General features: G+C 39.5%; 1 protein-coding gene across 10 annotated transcripts; it reads left to right on the top strand.

The window, feature by feature from the left end:
• The first annotated feature begins 1,704 nt into the window (after positions 1–1,704).
• Positions 1,705–23,736, top strand: LOC139670107 (solute carrier organic anion transporter family member 1C1-like). 10 transcript variants are annotated; one of them, XM_071551335.1, is made up of 19 exons: positions 1,705–1,763; positions 2,297–2,397; positions 2,771–2,959; positions 3,252–3,282; positions 3,711–3,771; positions 3,862–4,007; positions 5,191–5,332; positions 5,436–5,568; positions 7,027–7,157; positions 7,374–7,520; positions 10,451–10,549; positions 11,510–11,746; positions 12,873–13,037; positions 14,319–14,514; positions 17,812–17,977; positions 19,521–19,702; positions 21,093–21,157; positions 22,321–22,438; positions 23,186–23,736. In XM_071551335.1, the coding sequence occupies exons 6-19, from the start codon at positions 3,897–3,899 to the stop codon at positions 23,406–23,408; spliced, it is 2,115 nt and encodes a 704-aa protein (XP_071407436.1). In that variant the 5' UTR covers positions 1,705–1,763; positions 2,297–2,397; positions 2,771–2,959; positions 3,252–3,282; positions 3,711–3,771; positions 3,862–3,896; the 3' UTR covers positions 23,409–23,736. The 10 variants fall into 10 exon arrangements, with proteins under 10 accessions (XP_071407436.1, XP_071407437.1, XP_071407438.1 ...); XM_071551336.1 differs by lacking the exon at positions 3,252–3,282; XM_071551337.1 differs by lacking the exon at positions 2,771–2,959.
• The last annotated feature ends 1,152 nt before the right edge of the window (positions 23,737–24,888 follow it).

The following is a 24,888-nucleotide window of genomic DNA, read 5'->3' on the forward strand; positions in this document are numbered from 1 at the left end:
AGAAGAGTTTTGAATATTCTGAACTCTTTTGAGAGAAAGTGAGTTTCAATATGTACATTATTCCTGTGTGTTAAAACTAGATTAATTAAACAAAAAGTTAGCATTTAAAGACTAATGCAGGAACATTGCATTAAAACCTCTATATAACGTTACATTTTTCTGGGTTGCAAATATTGTTACTCAATAGTAGAAATAAGCTGTGTTTTGATTTGCTCACGGAGTATCTGATAGAGTCCTGCTGTCAAAATAGAAAAATTGAAACTTTAAACTAAGATCCACAGTAAATCAATAAATATATGATATTCACAGTAAAATGTGTAAAATTCTATCAAGCAAAATCCAGTAACAAGTGGGAATGTGACAGATAAAATGATTGTCTGCAGTTTACCTCCAGGCTTCAGCGGCCAGTGAGAGGTTGCATATTGATGGACTCAGCAAGTTTATTATTTCTTTTAGCTTTCATGACTAAATATTATTTTTCCATATATTTCATTGAGATACTTTAGTCTTTAGCAAATATCTTAATGTATTTTTTATACAGAAAAAGCTAATCAAGGCTTTTCATACAAACTTTGTCAAGAGTTATATTTTAGTAGTTTACCTTTTGCTGGAAAGAAATGGCATGGTGAGACAAGGCTTTTTCCTTTCCATGTTCCTGAAGTTATAGGAATAACAAAACTTTTTTCTATATTTAGAAATTGCTAGAAAGATCCTTTAATTAGATGTGAATCTGATTTCATAATTCAAGTTTCTGAAAATGAATGTGCAACCAGATGACCAAAAACTATTTCTTGAGACTTGAGAACAGCTGAAATGACTTCTGTGTCAGAATCTTTCCTAGCTCTGGAGAGTTCTGATCTGGAGAAGATGCAGATTGGATGGGTTTGCGCCCTTTGTGGCCTGTTAAACATGAGAGCTGATTTTCTACTTTTGGTTCATTAGGATGTGAGAGCTGGGCTGGCTGTGGGTATTACACTCACAGTTTTTGCTTGGCCAGTCTATAGCCAGCTGAGCCATCCCACATCTCCTGTTGGCACCTGTAGAAATTACTGGTGATTGTGTTAATGCTGATTTGGAAGAGGCAGGGAGCCTGACATGAGGCTGTGATTTCCTGAGGGCATCTGCTTCTCTTTAGGTCTCTATGAGGAGCCCTTTTTCACCTCTGCGCTGGGGTTGTGACACAGAGGGCCCCTACCAAAAAGTGCCACATGCCAGTAATCAATTCATGCCCTGTCAGGAGCTAAATCATCTCTTTGGATCTCTGCTAACCTTCATCAGAGGCACCAAGGAGTGAAAGTTACTGAGGCTGTAGGTAAGACACTTGGAAAAACTGAACCTGCGCTCTCAGGGCTCGTGTGTGTGAGCTGAAGCACTCCATGATTGTTGAGTGGATAGCAGGGAGTTCCCTTTGGAGAAGTGCTTTATACAGCTTTAAGGCTTCGACTTTAGGGGGGAACAAAAAAAAAAGTGAAGAATACAAGTTGTTCTGCCCAGGAGAGGCTGGCACCACTGGCACACTGGCAGGTAGGCTGCCAAAGCAGGGACGGCGCAAGAACCTGTCTTCTTTTGCAAAGCTTTTGTATCAATGATTGTGGGAAAGTTTTGCAATCACCATAAGAAGGAAATCCAAGGTTTAAAAAACATGTGGTGAAGTGCTCCACTTCTCGGGGTGGGCAGAGCCTTTGCTGTGACGTTGTGCTGGCTCCGAGCCCGGCAGCCCCAAGGCACAGGAAACAAACAGCCTGACACTGCTCTGACACAAAGTAAGTTCTCTCTCTGCTTCTCGCTGTCTCTCCACACTCTCCCGTCCTCCTTCTTTCCTTTAGTTAGTTAGTTTGTTTAGTGTTTAGGTGCTAGTGGAGGCTTTTTGCACATCTCATTGTCACTAAGCTTGAAACAGGTTATGAAAAGTGCAAAGGAACAATTCTGCAAATTCAATATTTTATTTCAAAGGATAAGCACTCTGGAGAGTGGGATGTTTTATCCCTCTGTACAAAACCTATTCATTACCATTAATTCACAAATTGAATATTTTATTGTTTTTCTTGCTTCATTTAATTTTAAATACCAGTGGTGTCAATGATTCACTGGTTTGCCAAAGTTCAGATTTTCATAGAGTGGTTATGTCAAATGTTATTGCTTGATTAGATGTAAGAGAACTGTTTCCACAGTTTAACATTTTCTATAAGTTTAATGCAGATTATTGGGCTGGCACCATAAATTAATTTTTATGTTTAAAATTAAATATTGTTGAAAGAAAACTGTGCCACTGATTTAGATACTGTTTATTTAACAGAGCAAGATGTTTCACAAAGTTAATCATCAGCAAAATACAAATCAATAAAGAAGGTATTTGCTTTAGAAAACTCTTTCAACTCCTAACCTGTAAAGATTGGGGTAAGTCTGAATTCACCATACTTTAACTACCCATAGCTTTTATTTTCAATGTTTTTTGATTTATGAGCTGCTGAGGATGGTCTAAGGAAGGTTAGGTCCCTTTGGCTTTCCTCAATGCCTTTTGGTGGATCCTACTGGAGTAGGATTTGGAACTAAAATCTACAAATTTAAGTTAGAGTTCTTTGGGGCTTTATATCTCTTCAGTAGACATTAGTGCCTATTTTCAGTCATTAGAGGTAACTTTTAGGGAGCTGTTGGGTTGCTAAAAGGGTATTGTCCTTTCTGGGCATGAGTGGATATTTCCCAGGGAATCCAGGTTGCATCTTGCTTTGGGGAACTGAACTCTCCAGGAGGAACTGAGCAATGTTTGCAGGTTAGCCTAGGACCCTGCCACATCACTACTGCCCCAGCATCAGAAATCCCTCACAGCACTTAAACGAACTCCACTCATGGGTCAGCTGGTCTCTGGAGCCTGCAGGAGGAAAACTTTGAAAAGTTCCCAGGAGAATTAAACGGAGTGGCATATCTGAGATTCCAGTGTCTTGGGGGCAAAACCTCACAGGTCAGTATCTTGACATGTGTTCCTCTATACTCCTCTAATATCTGTGCCAACATATATCAGAGCTAACTAATGGATTTTGGTACTATTGCACCAGTTTTCCAACAGAGGAACATGGCAATAGCCCCTTTTGACTTGTTATCATTCCAGATCTCTGTATTAGCTGTTTTCCCCTGATAAGCCTAATCTTCATCAGTCAACATAGCTATGATGACTCCTTATATCAGAGCCAAATTTTAAAATGAAAACTTTAGCAGTCTCCTTAAAATAATCACATTTATCATCTCTTCTGCAGGAATTTGTGAAGGCTTGTGGACCTAAAGACAGTAATTATTTGTTTCCTTTAATCAGTGCTTTCTTTTTCCTTAATACATTTTAACATACTGTATGGCTTACCCTGTTTTCTCCTCTGTCATAATTTGTGGGCTGATTCTACATTTATCCAATAAATAATGTTACTCATTGGAATGCTGATATAATGGTAGTGTTCACTAAGAAAATCCTCATAAATATAATATCAGAAGCCTACTGGATCACACCAAAGGTCCATTTAGTCTGGGACAGTGATTAAAAGTGTTTTTTTCTGACAAAATCTCCTAATCCTCCAGCTGCCAAGGGCCTTTCCTTTCCCACAAAGATTTCTGAAAACTGTCAGCAAATTGCCTCCAAACTTTCCATCTATCCAAGAAGGTCCTGAAGTCTTTTAGAAAGCAAACTTTGCAAATCAGGTTCACCAGTTCTTAACTCATTACAGTGACACTTTGAACACTCTGTATGTTCTCCTGAGAAAAGGTGCCAACGTGCAGACATCTCAGGTAGTGTCTTGCTTTGAGTATGACTGAAAAACACTGGAATCCTTAATCTAATGCTCATAATAGTTAAACACAGGGATATTTTTCAAACAGGAAAACCTACATATCGGACCTGGAGGAGGAAAATCATGGACAGGCCAATCACTACTGGCCAACTTAAAGAAAAGTCACTCTTCCAGGACAGCAATGGCATTGCAGTCCCTGCCAAAACCATGTGCCATAATTGTTCAAAGCTAAAGGTATGGACAAGCTCTCACCACGTATTTTCTCTGGAATACTGCATTGCAATTCTATCAAAATTCAATTAGTTCTGTATGACACAGTTTGACCCTATGGATTGGAAACAATGCTCTGGGCTGCATCCAAAGTAGTGTGGACAGCAGGGTGAGGGAGGGGATTCTGCCCCTCTCTTCTACTCTTGTGAGACCCCACTTGGAGCATACAGCTCTGGGATCCTTGGCATAGGAAGGATATGGAACTGTTGGAGTGAGACCAGTGAAGACCACCAAGCTGATTAGAGGGATGGAGCACTTCTCCTATTAGGAAAGGCTAAGAGGATTAGGGTTGCTCAGCCTGGAGAAGATAAGGCTTTGGAGTAACCTAATTGTGGCCTTTCAGTACTTGAAGGGAACCTACAAGAAAGACAGAAAGAGACCGGAAGAGCATGTAGTGGGGGACAATGGCTTCAAACTGACAAAGAGTAGGTTTAGATTAGATATTAGGAAGAAATCCTTTACTGTGAGGGTGGTGAGACACTGGCACAGACTGCTGAGAGAAGTTGTGGTTGCCCCATCCCTGGAAGTGTTTAAGGCCAGGCTGGATGGGGCTCTGAGCAACCAGGTCTGGTGGAAGACGTCCGTGCACATGGTAGAGGGGTTGGAATGAGATCATCTTTAAGGTTCCTTCCAACCCATACCATTCTATGATTCTGTGGTTATGATTCCAAGCACACACATCAATAAATATGCTCAGAAGTTAAAAATTTGGGCCATATTTTACTAACAAATCGTTTGGAGGTGTGCTATAGTCACAGTGGTAGTTGCAGTTATACCTTTTTATTCTGTTTTTTTTTTAGAACAGGAGGTGTAATAAGGCATGCTAAGATAATAAGTACTGGTAATGAACAATACTATGCTACAAATTTTCCCTAATAAGGAAACAGCTAAAACAGTATGTGGTAGAGAGTTAGAAGGTACATACCATCAATGCCAATTTTTATTTTATTTGCAGTAGCAGAGTTTTTGTAGGCCAGTCTGAAAAAGAAAGAAAAATCTTCTGTTCTAATGAAAACAGTAAGATTCTCTTCACAGAGAAGTAGAAACCAAAGCATACGATTTTTGTGTTTCTTGAGTGGGTTGCTCAGGCATCCAGCCATGAAACAAAAATTATTTCTTTGCAAACTCAATTATTTTCTCTCTTCAGATATTTCTTGGAGCTCTAGCTTTTTCCTTTTTTGCCAAAGGATTTTCTGGAAGCTACATGAAGAGCATGTCCAGTCAAATTGAAAGGAGATTTGAAATCTCATCATCAATTGTTGGAATTATCGATGGCAGCTTTGAGATAGGTATGTGTGCTTCCTTTGAAAGTGGAAAAGTACTGCTTCTTAGTACAATTTCACCCCAAAAATAAATCTCTTTTTGTACTGTTTCTCTTTCCTGTTGACGCAGGTAACTTAATGGTAATGGTGTTGGTGAGCTATCTTGGGCCAAGGGTTCATCGACCAAAAATAATTGCTGTTGGGTGTCTCATCATGTCCTTAGGAGCATTTTTGTCTGTGATGCCTCAGTTCCTAATGGGACGGTAAATATGGAAAGTTTTCACATCATGCATTAATTGAACGTGATCATGTGAAGTGTTTTTTAATCATAAACTGGAGTGAAAAGCTTGAATTAGGTAGTTTCTTTCAGGAAACAGGAAGGTTTTAATGGATGATTTTTTTAATGGGTGATTTTTTAATATTGACTTTGATTTCCTCTCTGAAAACTTACCTCTTCCTACAGGTAAGCAAGAGAGAAGCCTCAAGCTTCTACAGAACTGATATATAATTAGGGATAAAGTGGATGGAATTTTTCATCTGGGATGGATATATATGTGTATATATACATAGTAATTTTTTTAGATGTTTTTCTTTTTTTCCTGATTAAACCAACTATAATGAGACCTTGATGAAAAAGCTTTCTTTCTCCATGATGGCCACTCACGATAAGCTCTTTAAAATTATGGAGATTTGTATTTATCTCCATGGAACTCAGGGGAATTTAAACATCTAAATGCCCCTTCACATGTAAGCTTTAATGCTTACATAGTTGTCAGAGGCAGGTCATGCCTTTCCAATCCTTTGGCATTCTTACTCAGTAGTAGCTGAAAATAAAATCCCTTTGTCCCTAAAAAATTAAAATTGATTTATGCACCTTCTTTAGTTGCAAGACCAACCACTATGATAAGGAGAGCATGGGAAGAACCATATCTGAGGATCACAGTATGAAAAGTGGCCACACTCACTGTGTGACTGAACCTGCACTGCAGGGGACAGCAAAGGCCAGAAGCAGAGCTATGGAAATCTCTGATTTAACCCAAACTCAGAGCCAGGTTCAGATGATCTCCCATTCTCCAAACAACAAATAAAAACCCAATGGCTACAGGGACCTCACTGTTGTCCATCATGATTTTAAAGTTGATGGCACAGTCAGAGGGAATATCTGCTCCCCATTTTTTCCAATGTAGTATAAATGTATTCCAGCTGGCTTCAATTTACTTGGCAGATTTGTTTTTGTAGCTGGCTTGTTAACTGCAGAAAAACTGGCATGTGTATCTTTGCAGCCTGTGTTAATCTCTTTTAGACACAGACAGGATCTTTAGCTATGTAATTTTGCACTAGCAGAGAAATCTCCATGTCACACACCTGTCACATAAGGGAGAAGGAGGTGCCAGCATGGAAAAACATCAGCACTGTTGTATGTAGGCAGATGTGGTTGGACTCTGCCTCTGTCCTGTAGTCCAAAGAATCATCTCTTTATCCCTGGAAGCAGCTTTTTTCCTCTTTAGCTTAAGAAAATATTGGTGTTAGAACCATCAGATCATTTGAAAAAGGTATAAAGATACCTATCTTTTTTTTAAGCAAAGCACTGGAAATGGGCCGCCCCTTCCCTTTGCCTGCCAGTAATGGGAATGCACATGTATGAACACAAGGCTCATGCACACTTCCTGCAAAGCAGATTCTTTCATGTGTCAGTTGTATTTTACACAGTTGTTTTCCAGTTACAATTATGAAAGGATAACTGTTAGTGTGGACAACTCCACCTCGAGTGTATCAGCTTGCTCCCTAGCATCATCTCAGGGCCAGCCAGGCACAGATGCTACAGAAACACCCAGCCCAATGGAAAATGTTGGTAAGCAAAAGCTCTGATGCTGGGTTCCCTTCTTCTGCTTGCACCCATTTTATACATCCTCTTTTACTGGAAAGCAGTAAAACCCCTGTAGAAACCATGATATATACAAACCCACCCTATAATGATTGTTAACCCCATATTTTATGTAATGTTACTGTTGCAATAAAGTATTGTCAGAACTGTGTTCACAGAAATGTCAATGTTTATGGCCTGCAGGGTGTGAGAAAACAACAAATTCCTATCTGTGGCTCTTTGTGCTGATGGGAAACCTTTTACGTGGAATTGGGGAAGCACCAATCATGCCACTGGGGGTTTCATATATTGATGATTTTTCTAAAGAAGAAAACTCAGCATTTTACATAGGTAACATACATATGAGTGATTTTTATGCTAAACATTCTTTTCTTTAACTTTTCTATAGCCAAGGAAATACCAAAAAAATTCTATCTGCTTTATTCTGGATAATTTTGTGTTGTACAGAGACAAAAAAAAAAAAAAAGGAATGCAAAAGAGATCTCATGTTTGTTTTCTAAGGATATTGTCCAGGTGATCCTTTTGCTTTTCCCATTTGGCTTCTGTTACTTGTGCCTGTTTGTGATTCTCAAATACTCATTTCTCCAAAGTGTGAGGTCATATCTGCCTTATTTGGCATAACATCTTCAGTACCACAGCTTCAGAGGATAAAATTCTTCCTAATCACTATTTCACCTATAAGTAAAAGATCCTTAATGTGAGGATCTGTAATGTGAGCACAGTAATGTAAATGTGTTTCAGAAGCTCTTACCTGACTTTTTCAGTTTTACATACAGCACACTCCCTGTCGAAAGCTTTTTGAAGTCACCACTTACCAAAAGAAAAACAACACCTTGCCAGGGTGTTGTAACAAATGCCTTTTAATTGGGATTTTGTTGTTCTTGTTTTGATGGCAGATAACCTATTGCCCAAGACAGAAAGACTTACGCCCGAGCTAATTAATTTGTTGGCAAATTGATTTAAAAGCATGGAGTGTTTGTGTGGCTGAGTGAGGTCAAAACTGTGGCCTGAAGTAAACTTGGTGAAATCGAGCTGGTCATAAACAGAGTAAGACACAGTTTCAGGAAGAGCTCAGTATGTATTGCTACAGGGTAAGGTCATGGCAAATGTCTTCCTTTGGAGATGAGGAAAGCTGCATTTTGAAAGAAAATAAGGGGGTAGCTGTCAAAAACCAAGACTTCCACTCAGCAGTTATCCAAAATATTTGTAATCACCTCTGAGCTTCTGATTAAAAGTATTTTTAAAAGTTCAGCTGAGTTTTTTTCTTGTCAGAGTCTGATCTGGGAGAGATTGAGACAAGTTTGGGTCTATTGGGCAAGTGACATTAAAAATATAAAGTACACACAGAAAACAACATGGGTTCAGCCAAAATGAAAATTGGGTTATGCAAATGAAATAGAGTATTTAATTTACAGAGTATTAAAATATTTAATTTTTACATCCAGAACAGCAGTTTTCAGTCTCCAATTCTGTTTGGATGGACTGAACCTATTTGCAAAAAAAAAAAAGTGAATTTTGAAATAATCTTTTCTATAGAGCTGAAATTTGTTTTCTTGATTAACTTTAATTCTTTTCTATGTCTTATTTTTTATCAGCAAAATGAATCAATTTAGGATCAGTGTTTTTGTGAAATACAAAAAATTAAAATTGCCCTATAGTAAAAAGGTCAGTCAAGACTTGCTGATGAATTTTGACCATTCATCTCATTATTTGACTGTGAACAAGAAGTTGCAGCTTCCTTTCTCTCCTTTTCCTTTTGACCTTTGATGTTTTGTTTAGTAAGAGCATAAATTATTTTGAGCCAGACATGGCATTTTCCTAATGGAATACATTAGAATCTATTTGTTAGAGTTGTGGTGGCATAATAGTACCAGAGTTGCCACATGAAGAAACAGAAATTAAAAAATAGCATATTTGTTAAGCTGCAAGAATTTATTACAGAAGTTCTTGATGATAAGCTGAGCAACCACTACATTCAGGAGAGATTTTGTAAAAGCAACTCTCTCAGAGGGAAAATCTCTGCAGTAGAACAACACAGTAGGATTTACAGAGCATAGTACTGAATATGGGCAAGAAGTGACAGGCATTTGGTCAGTAATTCCTTCTTTTTTAATAGAATCAAGCCTTATCCAACTTCAATAGCTCCCAGGTGGCAGTGCCATGCCAGAATTCAGAAATCCAAACAACTCAACTTTTTCTTTGAACCTGTTACCTCCTCACAACTAAACTTCAATTGATAAAACAAATGGCAAGGAAATGTGAGGATCTATGCTTGAATTATTTTGAGGATATTTTAATTTTATGCTGATTGCTAGCAGTGGTCACCAAAATCAAATTACATTGTATTTACATACCCAGTCAGCAAAATGCAGTCTAACTTCCTAGGGTTCTGCGAGTCTTCATAGATTGTTCATTTGCTTCTACAGGCATCCCATCTTCTTCTGATCCCATGTTGTCTCCTTTCTAAGCAGAGACAGAGACCAAAATGGAAGACCCAGAGTAGCAAATCTGAAATCTGATTTTAAAGAGGGCACTAGATCACTAAATTTCTTGATTTTCTTTTTTTTACAGCCACATGAGGAGGTATTAACAAAGACTCTGTCTAATGAACTTTGATCACATGCAGGGATGCTTTTATCTCCTTCTTGCCCACTGAAAGTATTCACAGGGTCCTGTACCTAATTCCATGTCCACACACTTTTATTGTCCCTATCATCCCAAACTGCAAAGATGTGCTTTCCCATAAGCACATCATCAGATCAACTACTGATATTATTATTAAGGGACTTGAACATGTAGTGCAGGGAAAAGTCCTGGCTTGTACAACCACAGAACATCCTGCATAGACAGAGCTGTAGGCAGAGTTACGGCACCTCCAGCAGGGCTGGAGTTGGATGGTCATTGGTTGACTGCCACAAGCTGAACATCACAACTACAAAAACAGAGAAGTAGGGAGGGAGAGGGATAAAAGCCATTGCAATGCTGTTCTCTTTCTTCCTGTTCCTTCCAAGACATGAATCTTGCCAATGAATTTCATGTGAGGGTCCACATGAGACCTTCAACATCACAGCTATGGCTTATGGCAGCTTATGTCTTATATTCTTGCTACTCAGGAGCTTCCCACCGGACATTCCCTAATGGTCAGTGCCCCTCTTCTGTCTCCTCCTTCCTCTCGCCTTTCTTTGCTCTCAGAGAAGAAGCCTTGCCTTGTCCACACAGTGTTTTGTTCACTCTCATGTGCTGACTCCCTTCTTTTCCAGGCCTGGTGAGATCCTCGGGCATGTTTGGTCCGACCCTGGGCTTCCTACTGGGCTCTTTCTGTGCCAGCCTCTGGGTTGACATTGGCGTCGTGGATGTGGGTAAGAGCCCACGGGGTGGTGTGTTAATTGAGGAGATGGCTGGATGTAGGAACCTACATGCCAAGAACACATTCCCAGAGGCTATCAAAGAGTTTTTCCTCCTCAAAAGCTGGTGTTATTTACATTTTAATATCTGCTATGTTGTAGTGTGGCTGGAATACCCCTTGATGCAATACTCCTACCCCCACTGCACCTTTCTTTGTGCTTGCACATGCACTTGTTACACCATTGCTGTGCAGCTGAGAAAAAATTAGGAATGAAAGATCATCCCTACATTGAGGAAACAGCAAAAGACTCGTGGAAGCCTTTCAACACTTGGCAAAAATTATGGTTTCTTTAAAAGGATGCAGCAAAAATTCATGTAAAAACTCATTTTGTTGTTCAAATCACTTACAAATCTCTAATCCCAGGGAAAATTTGAGGAAATCTGGGAAAGAACTGTAGAGTTCGGGGATGGAAGAAAGTGTTGACAGTGGAAAACTGGGAAAGAGAAGTTCTTTTTGGGTGGTGAAGGGCCCTCTTGCTGTCACTCATTTCCACAGAAAGTGGTGGAAGATTGGGGCAATAAAATGCCACCACGGGCCTAAATGGAGACATCTGTTTTCAATTGCATAAGACTGATTCACTTCCAAGGATTGATCATTCACAGGTTGCCCAGAGAAGCTGTGGATGCCCCATCCCTGAAGGTTTTAAGGCCAGGTGGGATGGAACTCTGAACAACCTGATCTAGTGGAAGGTGTCTCTGCCCATGGCAGTGGAGTTGGAACTAAATCATCTTAAAGGTCCCTTCCAGCCCAAATGATTCTGTTATTCTATGATTGGAAATAAGCTGCATTTCAATTTTTCACATGGAACATAAATCATGTCTGTTCTGGTCTTTAAATTGCATATATATGGATATCTGTAACATTTGTTCTGCATGTTAATAAATCTATTTTCCTGTCTTTCTGTATTTTATAGATGCCATCAGCATAAATCCTAAGGATACCCGTTGGGTTGGTGCCTGGTGGCTTGGATTGCTTATCTGTGGAGCAGTCAACTTCATTGCTTCATTGCCTTTCTGGTTTCTGCCTTACTCCTTGCCAAAAGAAGGAGAGAATCAGAATCTGAAGATTAATCATTTATCTGTTCAAGGAGATCACTGTAAAATAGATCCCCCAGCTCAGCCACAGTTAAAGTTCTCAGAGGCAGTAAAAGGTGAAAGATTATTGCCCAAATGTTTGTATGCAAATTCTATTTCTTGGGTTCATTCTGGGCTGAGCATGGACTTGCACAACCTTCCACAAAATGCATGTTTCTGCAGTGCAAATGATGGACAAAAATGCTGTCTCTAATTGGTACTATTATAATTACATGCTAAGGGCATATTCCAGTCCTCTCCTTTTGTCAGTCAGCTAGGGAAAGCTTGTGGCATTGCTCTGAGCACCAGAGGTTCTCAGTTCATAGTTGTCAGACATTGTATTACAGCTATAAGGGTATGATTATGAAGGAATTTGGGGAAAACATCCCATTCCTCATCAGTGGCTGATCCATTGCTGGCAGGCCTGTTTCCCTGAGGCCAACATATGATAGGGAATCACAGGGCTAAGTACTACACTGGCTGTTGGAGGAATTTCACTGGAATTGCAGCTCCTCTGTATGAGTTCAGGGATGCTGAATTATCCACCTATGGGCAATCCACCACACATTGCTTTTATTTTTACAATTTTATTGTAAGACCCACCATCTTATATGTGTGTATACGTGTATATGCACTCCTAAAGATGTGTTTTGAACTTTCATCTTTTAGGCAAGTGAGTCAAGAACCAGACTACTGTCTAAAAGCAGGTTTTTGTGTTCACTTAATTGAATGGACTTCAATATTATAATCAAAGGTCTCAGGAATGCTTCCAGCCTTTTTTTGGGTTAGTTGCTCCCTTTCTCTGAGTATCACCATAATTTGGGGCTCTTGTGTGGTTTGTGAAGGCTTCTGCTTCAGGTGCCAAATTTTACACTTGGACCATTATAGAGGGTCTTAATGCCCTGTACAGGCATTGAGAAGCTCTGTTGGTGCCTGTAATGAATAGTTCTGTGTCACACACAGGATAATGTAGGATTTCTGATTCCCAGTTCAGCATCCCCTGTGCCATTTGGCCTTGCTGCTCCTGTAAGTCATGTGTTGGAAATAAGGAAAGCTCTCACTTGAGCAAGAATGTGTTTTGATAGGCAGAGAATTATAACCTGCAGTATAGCCACTAATTAAGTTAATTTTACTATTTAAGGATGTCAAAACAACTCTTCTCTGTGTTTAGCAGGGTGTACAGCATATACCTCTCCATTGCAGATTTTTTGCCAGCTCTGAGGAAACTGTTTGGAAATTCAATTTTCCTGGTGTACATCTTCCTTACTATTCTTCAGTACAATTCTCTTGTTGGGTTGATAACCTATGAGACAAAGTTCATGGAGCAACAATTTAATGTATCTGTGGCAAGAGCCATCTTTCTAATTGGTAAGTACCTGCCCTCCTTTCAAATTCCAATGTCAAAAAAAAAGGTTTTCTTTGTCATTTTGCATTCATTTTTAGGAGGAACTTCTGTGAATGTTTCTGGTTAAAAAGAAAGTATGTAGTAGTTTATTAATTTTCTTAGCATATTTTGAAATTGGATGTTAATTTTAGTGTTAATTTTCCTTGTGTTCCTTATTCAGTGAACTAGAGGATTATTAGAACTGGGTGGAAGCTTTTTTCATAGTGAGATTTGGGTTGTGTCTGTTTCTGTGAGCAAAAACTACACATAAGCTGCAAATAACAACTAAAAGAGAAAAAAATTAAAAAGTGTAATGAAATGTGTGATCTTTTTCCTTTTCAGAATAACATGTTGGTATAAATGTTCTTCTGTTTTGATTACAAATGCAAATTTTGTAAGCAACAAGAAACCAAAATGTAAATTCATTTCAAAGCTCTTTTTCTATTTACCAGTTCCCTCAAAAATAAGTTCTTTGCAGTGTGCAGAAAAAAAGATGCTGAAATTATATTAATCTCATAGTGATTGTTTCATAATGTGGTAGGAAAACCAGGGTATTTGTGGTCATTGCAGAATTGATATTGCATTACTTTAACCTGAAGGTGCTGGGCTTTGGTCAGATACAAATATCGAATGAACATTTTTCTTCCTATCTTTTTTTCTGGATATAGAGAAAGTTTTCCAAAAACAACGTGCCCAAAACACACAACCAACAGAGAAAGGCAAACCCCTCTCATTAAAACCTTGTACAAGCTCTCTATACAGCACATTAATGTTAAGGTTGGTGTTGGTGAACTACTGAACACTTTAAATCTAAATACAAATCATCTCATGATTCATTCTCAGATCAATATGTAAGCCAGTGTAGAATCAGATATAACATCCTTTTATGTTCCATTTTTTGAGACTTTTTTGTAACTTTCATGGAGTTTAATGGTTTATTTTAGATGAAGAATTGCCTATTTATCTCATTTACTCCAGTTCCTAACAGGCACCTTTACAAGTTTTATACAAATAACACTATAGTAAAAAGGTAGGGAATATCAAGGAACTAATCTTTCTAAAGCCATAATACGACTTGAAAGTAAAAGTAAGTAAATAAGTAAGTAAAATTACTAAAATGTAGTAAAAAGTCTTAGAACCTCAAAGGATCAGCCTGAAAATAGGTGAGTATCTGATATTTTGAAAGTACTAGAACCAACTATTTGTTCTAGAAAGGGTCAATGCCAGTGAGAGCAGCTAACAATTTTATTACCTTCTATTTGCAGGTGTGATACTTTTACCCATTACAATCCTGGGGATGTTCCTAGGAGGCTTTCTGATCAAGAAATTCAAACTTCACATAACTGAAATGGCCAAGTTTGCGTGCATCACCTTTATAGTTGCGTATTTGTTGAACCTCTTGTACTTCACGTGCAGCTGCGAGGTGCTCCAGGTGGCTGGTTTGACAGTGCCCTACTCTGGGTTTGTATCCCTTGGGTTTGTGTGACATTCGTCACAGTTGCTTCCTGCCCTGTGTAGGACATAGGGGCATGACCTGGGTTCTCTACTCCCACAAACTAGTTTGGGTTTGTAACCTCATCTGGGCTACAAAACTTCTACTCCAGAAAATATTTGAATTTGGATCTGGATGTGTCTTGTCTGTTGATTTACTGTAGCATATTCCTATATCCATTTACATATGTATCTGTTTATATACAACAATTTTTTGTTGAAATTTTATTAGGGCATTTGCTAGTATCAGTCAGTGAGGTTCCAGGTTGGTGCAGCTGTTGTGATTATATTGTTTCACCACTTCTTTGAGAGTGATACATAGAAGAAAATTCTAGGTATTGCACAAACTTGTCAGGCTGTGGATGTGGTCTATCTAGACTTCAGCAAGGCCTTTGACACTGTCTCCCATAATATACTCCTGGAAAAGCTGGTAGCCCATGGCTTGGACAAGTTTACCCTCTGCTGGGTTAGGAGCTGGTTGGAGGGCTGGTGAACGGAGCTGCATCCAGCTGGGGGCTGGTCACTAGTGGTGTTCCCCAGGGGTCTGTATTGGGTCCAGTCCTGTTTAACATCTTTAGTGATGATTTAGATGAGGGGATTGAGTCCATCATCAGCAAATTTGCTGATGACACCAAGTTGGGAGGGAGTGTCAATCTGCTGGAAGGCAAGAGGGCTCTGCAGAGGGATCTGGATAGACTTGAGAGATGGGCTGATTCCAATGGCATGAAGTTCAATAAGGCCAAGTGCCAGGTCCTGCAGGACCAGGGCAGTGATCCTTCCCCTGGACTCTGCGTTGGTGAGATCACACCTTGAGTATTGTGTTCAGTTCTGGGCCCCTCAGTTCAGAAAGGACATTGAGGTGCTGGAACAGGTCCAGAGAAGAGCAACAAGGCTGGTGAAGGGACTGGAGGACAAGTCCTATGGGGAGAGGCTGAGGGAGCTGGGGTTGTTTAGTCTGGAGAAGAGGCAGCTTACAGGTGACCTCATCACTGTCTAGAACTACCTGAAGGGAAGTTCTAGCCAGGTGGTGGTTGGTCTCTTCTCCCAGGCACTCAGCAATAGGACAAGGGGACACGGGCTCCAGCTCTGCCAGGGGAAATTTAAGTTGGAGATCAGAAAAAAATTCTTTCCAGAGAGAGTAATCAGGCATTGGAATGGGCTGCCCAGAGAGGGGGTGGATTCACCATCCCTGAAGGCTTTGGCCATGGCACTGAGTGCCCTGATCTGGTAAATGGAGTGGAGTTGGACCAAGGGTTGGATTTGATGATCTCAGAGGTCTTTTCCAACCCAATCAATCGATTCTATGATTCAATTCGATTCTACGATTCTAGTGTTGGAGATGGGCAGAATATACTAATTTTGTTTTTCAGATTTGTTTTTCAAACTTCCAGATTTCAAATAAGACATTTCTTTGTTTTCCTAAATTTTCTGTTTCTATTTTCTAAATTCTCTGTTGCTGGATATTAGCAATATCCCCTATATTCTGGCAAATTGCTAATTAAGGTGAAATTTATTAGAGACAAATACAATTTTTATATTCTATTTCAAAGCTTTATTTTAAAACCAGTCTTCTTCTATTGTGTAGGGAGTGGGACATAAAAAAAAAATTCACAAGTGACTTTCCCATAGTCAGCACTGTCTCCAGAAGGGACCATCCACTAGATCAGGAGTTTCGGCCTGCATGGGGAGTTGCCAACCCCCTGTGGTACCTGGAGATGTTGATCTGCCCAAGACCCTTGTCTCATTTGGGAGGTAGAAACTGGTCATGGGTTGTGTGCTGCAAGCAGATGTGCACCCTCCCTTACCAGAACCATGGTCACACTTTCTTGAGAACATTTCCCTTACTCTAGCATGCTGCCACAATTGCCTACTGTTTAAATTTAACTCAGTCTGGTCCAAATTTCAAGAGACTTTAAAGGATTAAACTGGTCCAGGAGAGTTTGCTACATTTTCAACTCAGACAGAAACTCAGCTCCATGTTTTTTGAAACCAAGCCTATATTCAGGGAAAATCTAAGTTCTCTTGGCAAGCCTGATGTCCAGTTCAACATTGAGCTTAGTTACATGAAAGGTAGCAGAGATTCGTGCAGTGGAGATAACTCTGGTTGAGTGCAACATTGGTCCTGCAAAGTGAATTAAAAATAAGCAGAAACAAGACAGCATAAACTGAGAGCATATACTGAGAGCATATAGGAGAACTAAGACTGGGGAATTTAGGATTGTTCTGGTTAAGCAATTCACTTACAGTTGTACCTATTTAAGAATTTGAATTTTGAAGACAATCAACAGCCTAATGAGGAATAAATCCCTCAGTTATTTTCCTTTCTAAAAGGCTTAGGGCAAATGTAGGCTACTTAATGTGATTGAGGTGTATGGAGGAAGAAAAGGCAAATTTTGCACACTTTTTTCTTTATATTGTGAGTGATTTTGAAGGGGTGATTTGTAGGTGGTTGACTGCTAACACTTTACGAAAACTGAACCCTGCCAGCATGCCTGCAGAGTAACTGCCCACTTTTTAATTTATCAACTCTGGTTGTGATCTACTTAGTTTAAATATTTGGGGCCTGATTTTGTTTTTTCTTATGGGAATGTTGGCAAAGTAGAAGCTGTAAAAGTCCATGATAGTATACAAGAATTGACATCTGATAAAGGCAGGTCTCAAGACTGTTCCAAGTCCAATCTGAGATACACAGCTGCTGTTGCTGGATATGGTTAGAGCTGAAAGAGAAGCATCACTTCTCACTCTGACTCACCCAACTTTTATTGCCACTTACTGGCCCATATCCAGTGAAAAAAATGTAAAGGACACCTTGCTGTTGCAGTTTTATGTAGTTTTATATCACTTCTAGCACCCACATATTCCATGATATCCCACTGCTAAGGAAAAGCGTGGCCTTTACTTAGGCCATGTCCCTGTGACAAGAGTTTCTAGGTATGATTTTCTTTTTCTTGGAGGGAGGTTTCAAATGGAAATGTAATACCAAATATTCCCTCCCAGCCAAGAATACCCATGCCTTTTCAACTCCAAACCCATTCCATAAAATCCATAAAAATGTTAATGCTTGGTGATAAACCTCAAGAGACCTTTGGTTGAGCTGAAATGACCTATTCTCCATATATCAACTTCACAGTCCATTGGGTGGTAGCAGATACTTGTCCATGTTGATTACTTCACTTTCCCATGTGTTTTCTTCCTACTCCCTAATATTGTTTTTGGACTGTATAATTCAACTAGATAATTTTCTTATTTCTTTCCGTCACCCTCCAGAGTAGAGCATCATTCCTCCACCAAGAACATCTACATGGCGAGTTGCAATGCTGACTGCAGCTGCAATGTGGATCAGTGGGACCCTGTATGTGGGGATAATGGGATCACATATATGACAGCCTGCTTTGCAGGATGTAAATCATCAACTGGGACAGGAAAGAATATGGTAAATATATAGGGGGACAGATGACTATTTACCATAGCCTGTTGCAATTAGACAAGGGGCAATGGTTTTAAATGAAAAGAGGGTAGATTTAGACTAGATAGAGGGAAGACATTTTTTACCTTTAGAGTGGCGAAACACTGGCACAGGTTGCCCAGAGAGCTGGTGGCTGCCCCATCCCTGGAAACATTCAAGGTCAGATTGGATGGGCATTTGAGCAACCTGATCTAATTGAAGATGTCCCTGCTTGTGGCAGGGGGGTTGGACTAGGTGGCCTTTGAAAGTTCTTTCCAACCAGAACTATTCTATTATTCCATGATTATAGATATAGGCAGATGTCTCCACCTATTGTTTTTTGGGCTTTGTGATTCAGAAATCTAGTAGGCACAAGTGTCCATTCGGTCTGGTTTAACTTTATAAAAACTGAATGCGAAATTGCAGGGACAGTTTTTAAAAGATTTGGGGTAAGTGAGCTATTTAGAAAAAAATGTGAATACTTCAGAGTCTAAACTAACATTTCTTGAATGCTTTTATTTGGATTTTTTAAAATTTATTGTCTTCTCAGCAAGATGACTATAAACTTTGCTTTAAGTTTCTCAGTAGATCCTCTTTAGGTGTACCTACAACACAGCTAAGAGGAGGTTGCTGTAGGTGACCATTATTTGTCTGGTTGTTATAGTAGCAAAATCCCATGGTGTCAACTCACATGCAGCAGACCTTTGGAGTGCTGGTTTCACAATTTGTTACAGATCATACTGGAATTGTGTGCTCTCCTGAGCTTCCATAGCTCAGAAAAGCAAGTCATAACACTACAATTGTACAGCTAAGAGATGCTGCAATTATACACCTGGCCATTTTCATCAATGTATCAGCAGCAAAGCCATTTTCAGAACTTCGAACAATCCTATCTGGGCAGGACCATTAAAATCAGTAGGTTTGCAGAAGTGTTTGCAAATGGCATTGTCTTCTGGCAGAAGTAAAATTGTTGCCATGTAACAATATTGAAAAAGATGAGCAATGTTTTCAGGTTTATATACATATATTCCATCAATATTCTCTTGTTTCACTTTAGGAAAATTGGCTTCTAAACCTATGTCTCTGGCTAACTTCAAAGTCCACTCTCAACTAAGCACCAAATGCTGTTTTAGATATAAAATGATAGATAGGCATGATTGCATTTTTGGGTCCACATCTATATTTTTTTGGTTGTTACTCATCTGCTTCATAGGGCACCTGAGCAGAATGGCTGGGTTCATGTCTGATTTTTTTAGCTTTGACCCATTTTATACACACACAGAGCACCCTCTGTTCCAACAATGGCATGGCTGAAACTAGAGTCACAGTTGCTTTGTGTCTCTGGAGCAGCTCAGACTGGCTGGAGCATACCAATGAACCTGGCCATCAGTCTGCAAAGATGATTAGGGAGGTTCTTTCAGCATGAACAACAGCCTGGCAGTTATGGGGAAAGAAAAATCTGGCTACTAAATTAGGTTTTTGCCACTGAATTCTGAATAAATAAATTATTCTTCTCATCTTCTCCTTTCAGGTGTTTCACAATTGCAGCTGTGTGGAAGGACAAGGGCACGGGCTTGGCAATTCCTCTGCAGTTTTGGGACAATGCCAAAGAGAAAGCTGTACCAAAGCTTTCCCCTACTTTTTAGCATTACAGACTGCATGTGCATTTATTTTAGCCTTAGGAGGCACTCCCACATACATGATTATGTTCAGGTGAAATACTTTACCTTATCTTGACCATAGAGCTTGGGGAAAGAGAAATAGAATACAATATCTACTATTCCATCAAGTTGGGCCCCTGAGGATTTGCTTGTACTCTGAAATCCATCTCTGTTCAGAGGAACAGCAAAATCTCTATCCAACAATTTAATTCTGATTTGAGGTTGAGTAGATACTTGGTGATGAAATGGTGGGCATTATGCTGATCCTGAATGTTAGTTTTCATTTCCAGTAATAGGGATATTTTTAACAGAGCATTGAACTTGAAATAAGATGCGGTGTTGAGCCATATCCAAGGTGACTGTGCTGTTCACATTACTCAGGAGAAAAACATTCACCTTTGTTAAGCTTAGAGGCCTCACAATGTCTTCTGTGTTGAGAGAAGTCTGATACTCCCATTTTTTTGTCAGTTGCTACAAACAGAACTACGTCAGCAGTAATATTTTTTAAATTTTGATTCCTTCAGTTGGAAAGCTGCACTGCTATTTGTCACTCAGAAGAAAAGATAGTATTCTTTGTCTTTCACATGAAAGTTTCTTTCCTGTCATGCTCATGGGCTGATTGCAATCCCCAGTGGTCAGTGCATGTGACCAGATAACTTGACTAAGCTGTTGATTCTTCTGCAGCATTTCTAAGTGTAGCCACTCTCAGCACATGCCTGGTTATGGCCAAGGCTCACTTTGCTGGCCAGATTTCAGAACACTACTGTGCATAATGAGAAGCCTTTCATGTTGATGCTGAAGAGATGATACACTGATGTATAAACTGCAGTTCAGGGAGCAGGCTGGCCACAGCAAGGCTCCCTTCTGCCCCTGTGCCAGCTCAGTACTCCTGTCAGTTCTTCCAGTTCACCTGATGGACACAGGCTGTTTTCCAGTGATAGGAATGAGATGCTTTTCTAGCCAGGTAACTCATATTCACTGCCTCTGTGTAAAATGCTAGAGGAAGAGGTGGGTTTAACCTGCATGCAGCCAGCAAGGACTGCACACACTTGTTCCCTCTGGTCATCACTGCACATTTAAAGCCCCCTCTAAAGTAAGGGAGCTTCTTGGAGCATTTCTTGTGGACATGAACTGTCTAGTTTTAGTTGCATTGCTATAATATTCCTGTGCATCATCCCTACAAAGTATTTACAACCTGTTTTCCTTGGGTTCAAGATCAGTTTCTGTACATTGTCCCGTTTATTTCAATGACAGTTCATTCACGGAAGGAGACTGCACCTGAACATTAACTCTGGAGAATGTTTTCAATTAGGGTTAGAGTGGGCTCTGTTAGGTAAGCCACAGCACTGTTGCAATGGGGCCTGTGCAGATGTTCACTGCATGACTACAGCTATTACTTTGTTGATCCTCAAAACAATCTATTAATTTTATTTCCTTTCCAGATCTGTTTCACCAGACCTGAAATCCTTTGCTGTTGGGATTGAAACTTTGGGTGGTAGAGTACTAGGTAAAAGTTCTTTTCTTTGTGGGGTTCAAGTGAGTAATAAAGGAGGTGGACTAAAGCTAGCCAGTGCAATGCCCTTGTTCCAGATGAGAACAAAAGAAATTTTCCAGAATTTTTCTTTGTAATCAGACTATGCATTTCAAAGAGTTTGGAGAAGCTTGTTACATGTTTCCTGATATTTTTTCCATATTATGATTATCTCATTAGAATTTTTTCCTACACAGGGAAGAAATAAGACAAGGGAAGGAAATTACACTGGACTTTTGGAGTGCATTTTTGATTTGTGTACACACGTACCTGAGCTTGATCAGTCTGCATATCCTTAACACCTATACTCCCTTTTGCTGACCAATATTCACTTACAGCTCTTGTGTAGTCTGACAAATATTTTGTTTCTTGAGTTTATCTGCAATAAATAATTGTTCAAATACTCAGGCATGTAGCCTACCCTGCCTCAAGAAACTCTTGCCTCATCTTCCCTTGTTTGCCGATTTATGAAATCTCACCCTTGCACACACGCCCAAGTAGGAATTTGGATCTCTTTCCTAATGTCTGTATTTTGGCTGAATGCTATAGATAAACAATCTTGTGCTTTTATGAAGCAGTTTCCTTCACAAAATTGTGCATTATCCCTCCAACAGTTTACTGATCATATTAAAATGTTATGGCTGTCTAAAAGGAATTCTTTCAGTACTACATAAATAATACACTTATTACCCAGTTACTTTAGAGCAAGTGGGTAATTTCAGCCCTTTGCACTCCACTAAACATTTTTAATGGCAAACTGTTGTGTGATACCTGAATAGGTACATTAGCATGCCTAAATATTAATATGTCATCCACTTTGGGTACTGCAAAAGAATTGTGGGTTATATTTTTTCTTTAAACAAGAGAAGTTATACTTCTAATAAAAATGCCATTAAAGTGAATTGCTAACATTTCCCTCACTGAATACAATTAAACTATAATCTACTATCATTTCAACTCCCTTTAGGTAGTTTCTTAAATATTTTCACAAATCTTGGAATCTCAAAGCTGGAGCTAGATATTCAGTCTCATTTTATGCAGCCATAATTCAGAAACCCTGAGATTCATTTCCTCATATCATGACATTAAATGATGAGCTCTCCATGGCTGAGATCATGTAATAAAAATTTTCTTTGTAGGAGGACTCCCAGCCCCTATTTATTTTGGTGCCTTGATAGATGAGACCTGTCTGAAATGGGGAACAAAAAGCTGTGGGGGATCTGGGTCCTGCCGGGTATATGACACGAAAGAATTCAGGTAAGCTGAATCTTCATTAGGGATTGGCAATTTGGTTTTTGAGCCAGCTTTGGGCAGCAAGGACCAAGGTGTTCTTTCCTTGTGTCTCCTGTCTATAGACTGATTAGGATGCTAACAGCACCAATTCTTCTTATGTGACTAGACATTGATAGATCAAATAAGCCAAATAATTTTGATTCAATCTGGCATATAAAATCGCAGTACACTTCCTTAAGTTGCTAGAATTAGTTCTTTAATTTAACCTTGCACTGAATAGCTCCATGATGCTTTGGTTTGTGGAAGACTGAAAAACTGTGAAGTGTAGCACTGAAGAGCCTCTTCCACATCCCTCATTTATTTACTTCATATTGTTTAAGACACCTCACAAAATCCACTTGGAGAGAAGACCCAAATTGTTGATGGTGCATGGAGAACAAGTGTACCAGTGAGGAGCTGGGGGAGGACTGGGACAACAGGCAAAACCCCCCAGCTGAGGCAGCTCATCTTGTCTCAGCCCTAAAATATAGTCTTCTGCATGGGAGCACACTCCAGACATTTCTGCTGGAATAGGACCTGATTAGAACTTCCTGAGGCTAATATTATGAGGTCATTTGTTCTGCCTGTTATTTTTTATTTTAAAATGTGAAGCAATACCTGACTGAGAATAGATGGTTTTGTCAAACTACACTTTAGATCTTACTTTGTTCCACTTAAAATTGGCAAACTTTATTAATATAAACCTGTTCTGTCCCCTTCTTTCCCCCCCAGAAATGTCTATCTTGGCCTCATTGCAGGACTACGGGCAGGATGTTGTCTCTTATACATAGTGCTCACTGTTTTAATAATGAAACGCTTCAAACCAGATGGCAAAGAGATGACAGATGTTAAAAATACAGAAAGATCAACCAACAAAGATCTAGATATTGCCAACAAAAAAGACATTCTTCCTGGTGCACGAACCTCAGAGGAGAGTGAGGAAACTTGTATGTAAAAAAGAAACAAGGTCTTTTCTGCCTATGCTTCAGTTTTCCTGAGCACAAAAGGAGTCTAATTACTGACTTCAACATCTAGTTTACATTTTGGGAGTTCAAAAAATATCTTTGAAACATTGACTTTTTATTTGCTTTACCCTGTTCTTGTCCTTTTCTCATCTGAAACAAAAATAAGGGGGGAAAGTGTTCAAAATTTTGGGGATCTCTCCCATGCTCTTGCTTTCATCCCTTTCTAGACCAACAATAGGACAACTCAGAATTTTGCAAGTGTCATAAATTTGATTTTGATTGAGAAATTAAAAAGAACAAAACCACAATAAGCTCTTTTGACATTTTTCACTGACTTTATTTCAAGTCCTCTTGCTCTGTCCTACAGCTCTAAATGGCCAGTCAAGTTTCACTTCCCTGGTTGCTCTGACAGCATTTGCTGTGGGGTTCATGAGCAGAGCTCATTGTTCCAGACTGGGCCCCATGTCCCACAGTCAGCTGAGAGCCCCAGGGCTGTCACTGAGCACCCTCTGAACTCCAAGTGCTCCACAACTCTGGGCTTTGGCTTGAAAATTTTAAACAGTCAAAAATGGAAAGCAAATGAAGAAAGTGGTGTATTAATTTTGCAGCACATCTCAGTAATGAGTTTAAGGAAAATCACTCTGAACTGATGCAATAAAGTGATAGGTGCTTAAGTATTTTTGATTACTTTTTTTGTGTGTGTGTGTGTAGGGAAGGAGGGTGGAATTTTTATCCTAATGACCACTGTATTTATACCACATGTATATAGATTTTCTTCCTCATTTAAGAAAACCTTGAAATCTGATACTGAAAACTTGCAGATGCATGACTTTCCACAGGCAGCCTTGTTTAGAGGAAAACTTCACTAACAGATGCTTCCAACAGTTATTACTGCAAAAAAAAAGCCTCTAAAAATACTTGAACTGTGATATTTTGTTGCAGCCCTCATGATGTACCTTTGTGGTAAGAGCAAACCTGTCTAGAAAGATCACTGTTGGTTTTATCTTCATCATCACAGCCACTTTGCTTTATTTTCTGGAGGGCATCTCTGCTCCCTGCAGTCCCCTGCTAAGTCTGAAACTAGGAAACAAACTTTGTTTCCTAATCTTAACCTTCCTTGGGACATGAAATAGAACACTGCAGTAATATAATCTACCACACTTTATCTGAGAAAATAGCAGACCAGAGGGTTAAAGAGAAGGATTCTTCCCATTAAATGCTTTTCTGACCTTTATTCTACCATCTGCTCCATGTAAGTGCAAGAATAGCAATGGGAAAAGGGTTGGTGTGGTACTCACTGAAAGGAAGTTCTTCATAACCTGGCATTGGGGATAGAGCTGTTTGCATTTCATTACTTAAGGACAATGATTAGCACATTTGGACTTTGTCATTTACAATTGCAGCTGTGATTATAAACTGCAGATGTGGACAAGCTCTGTGCATTGTAAGGGATGAAATGAAAACTTCTCT

Source organism: Pithys albifrons, chromosome 3 (assembly GCF_047495875.1).
Source record: "Pithys albifrons albifrons isolate INPA30051 chromosome 3, PitAlb_v1, whole genome shotgun sequence".
Taxonomy (NCBI): Eukaryota; Metazoa; Chordata; class Aves; order Passeriformes; family Thamnophilidae; genus Pithys; species Pithys albifrons.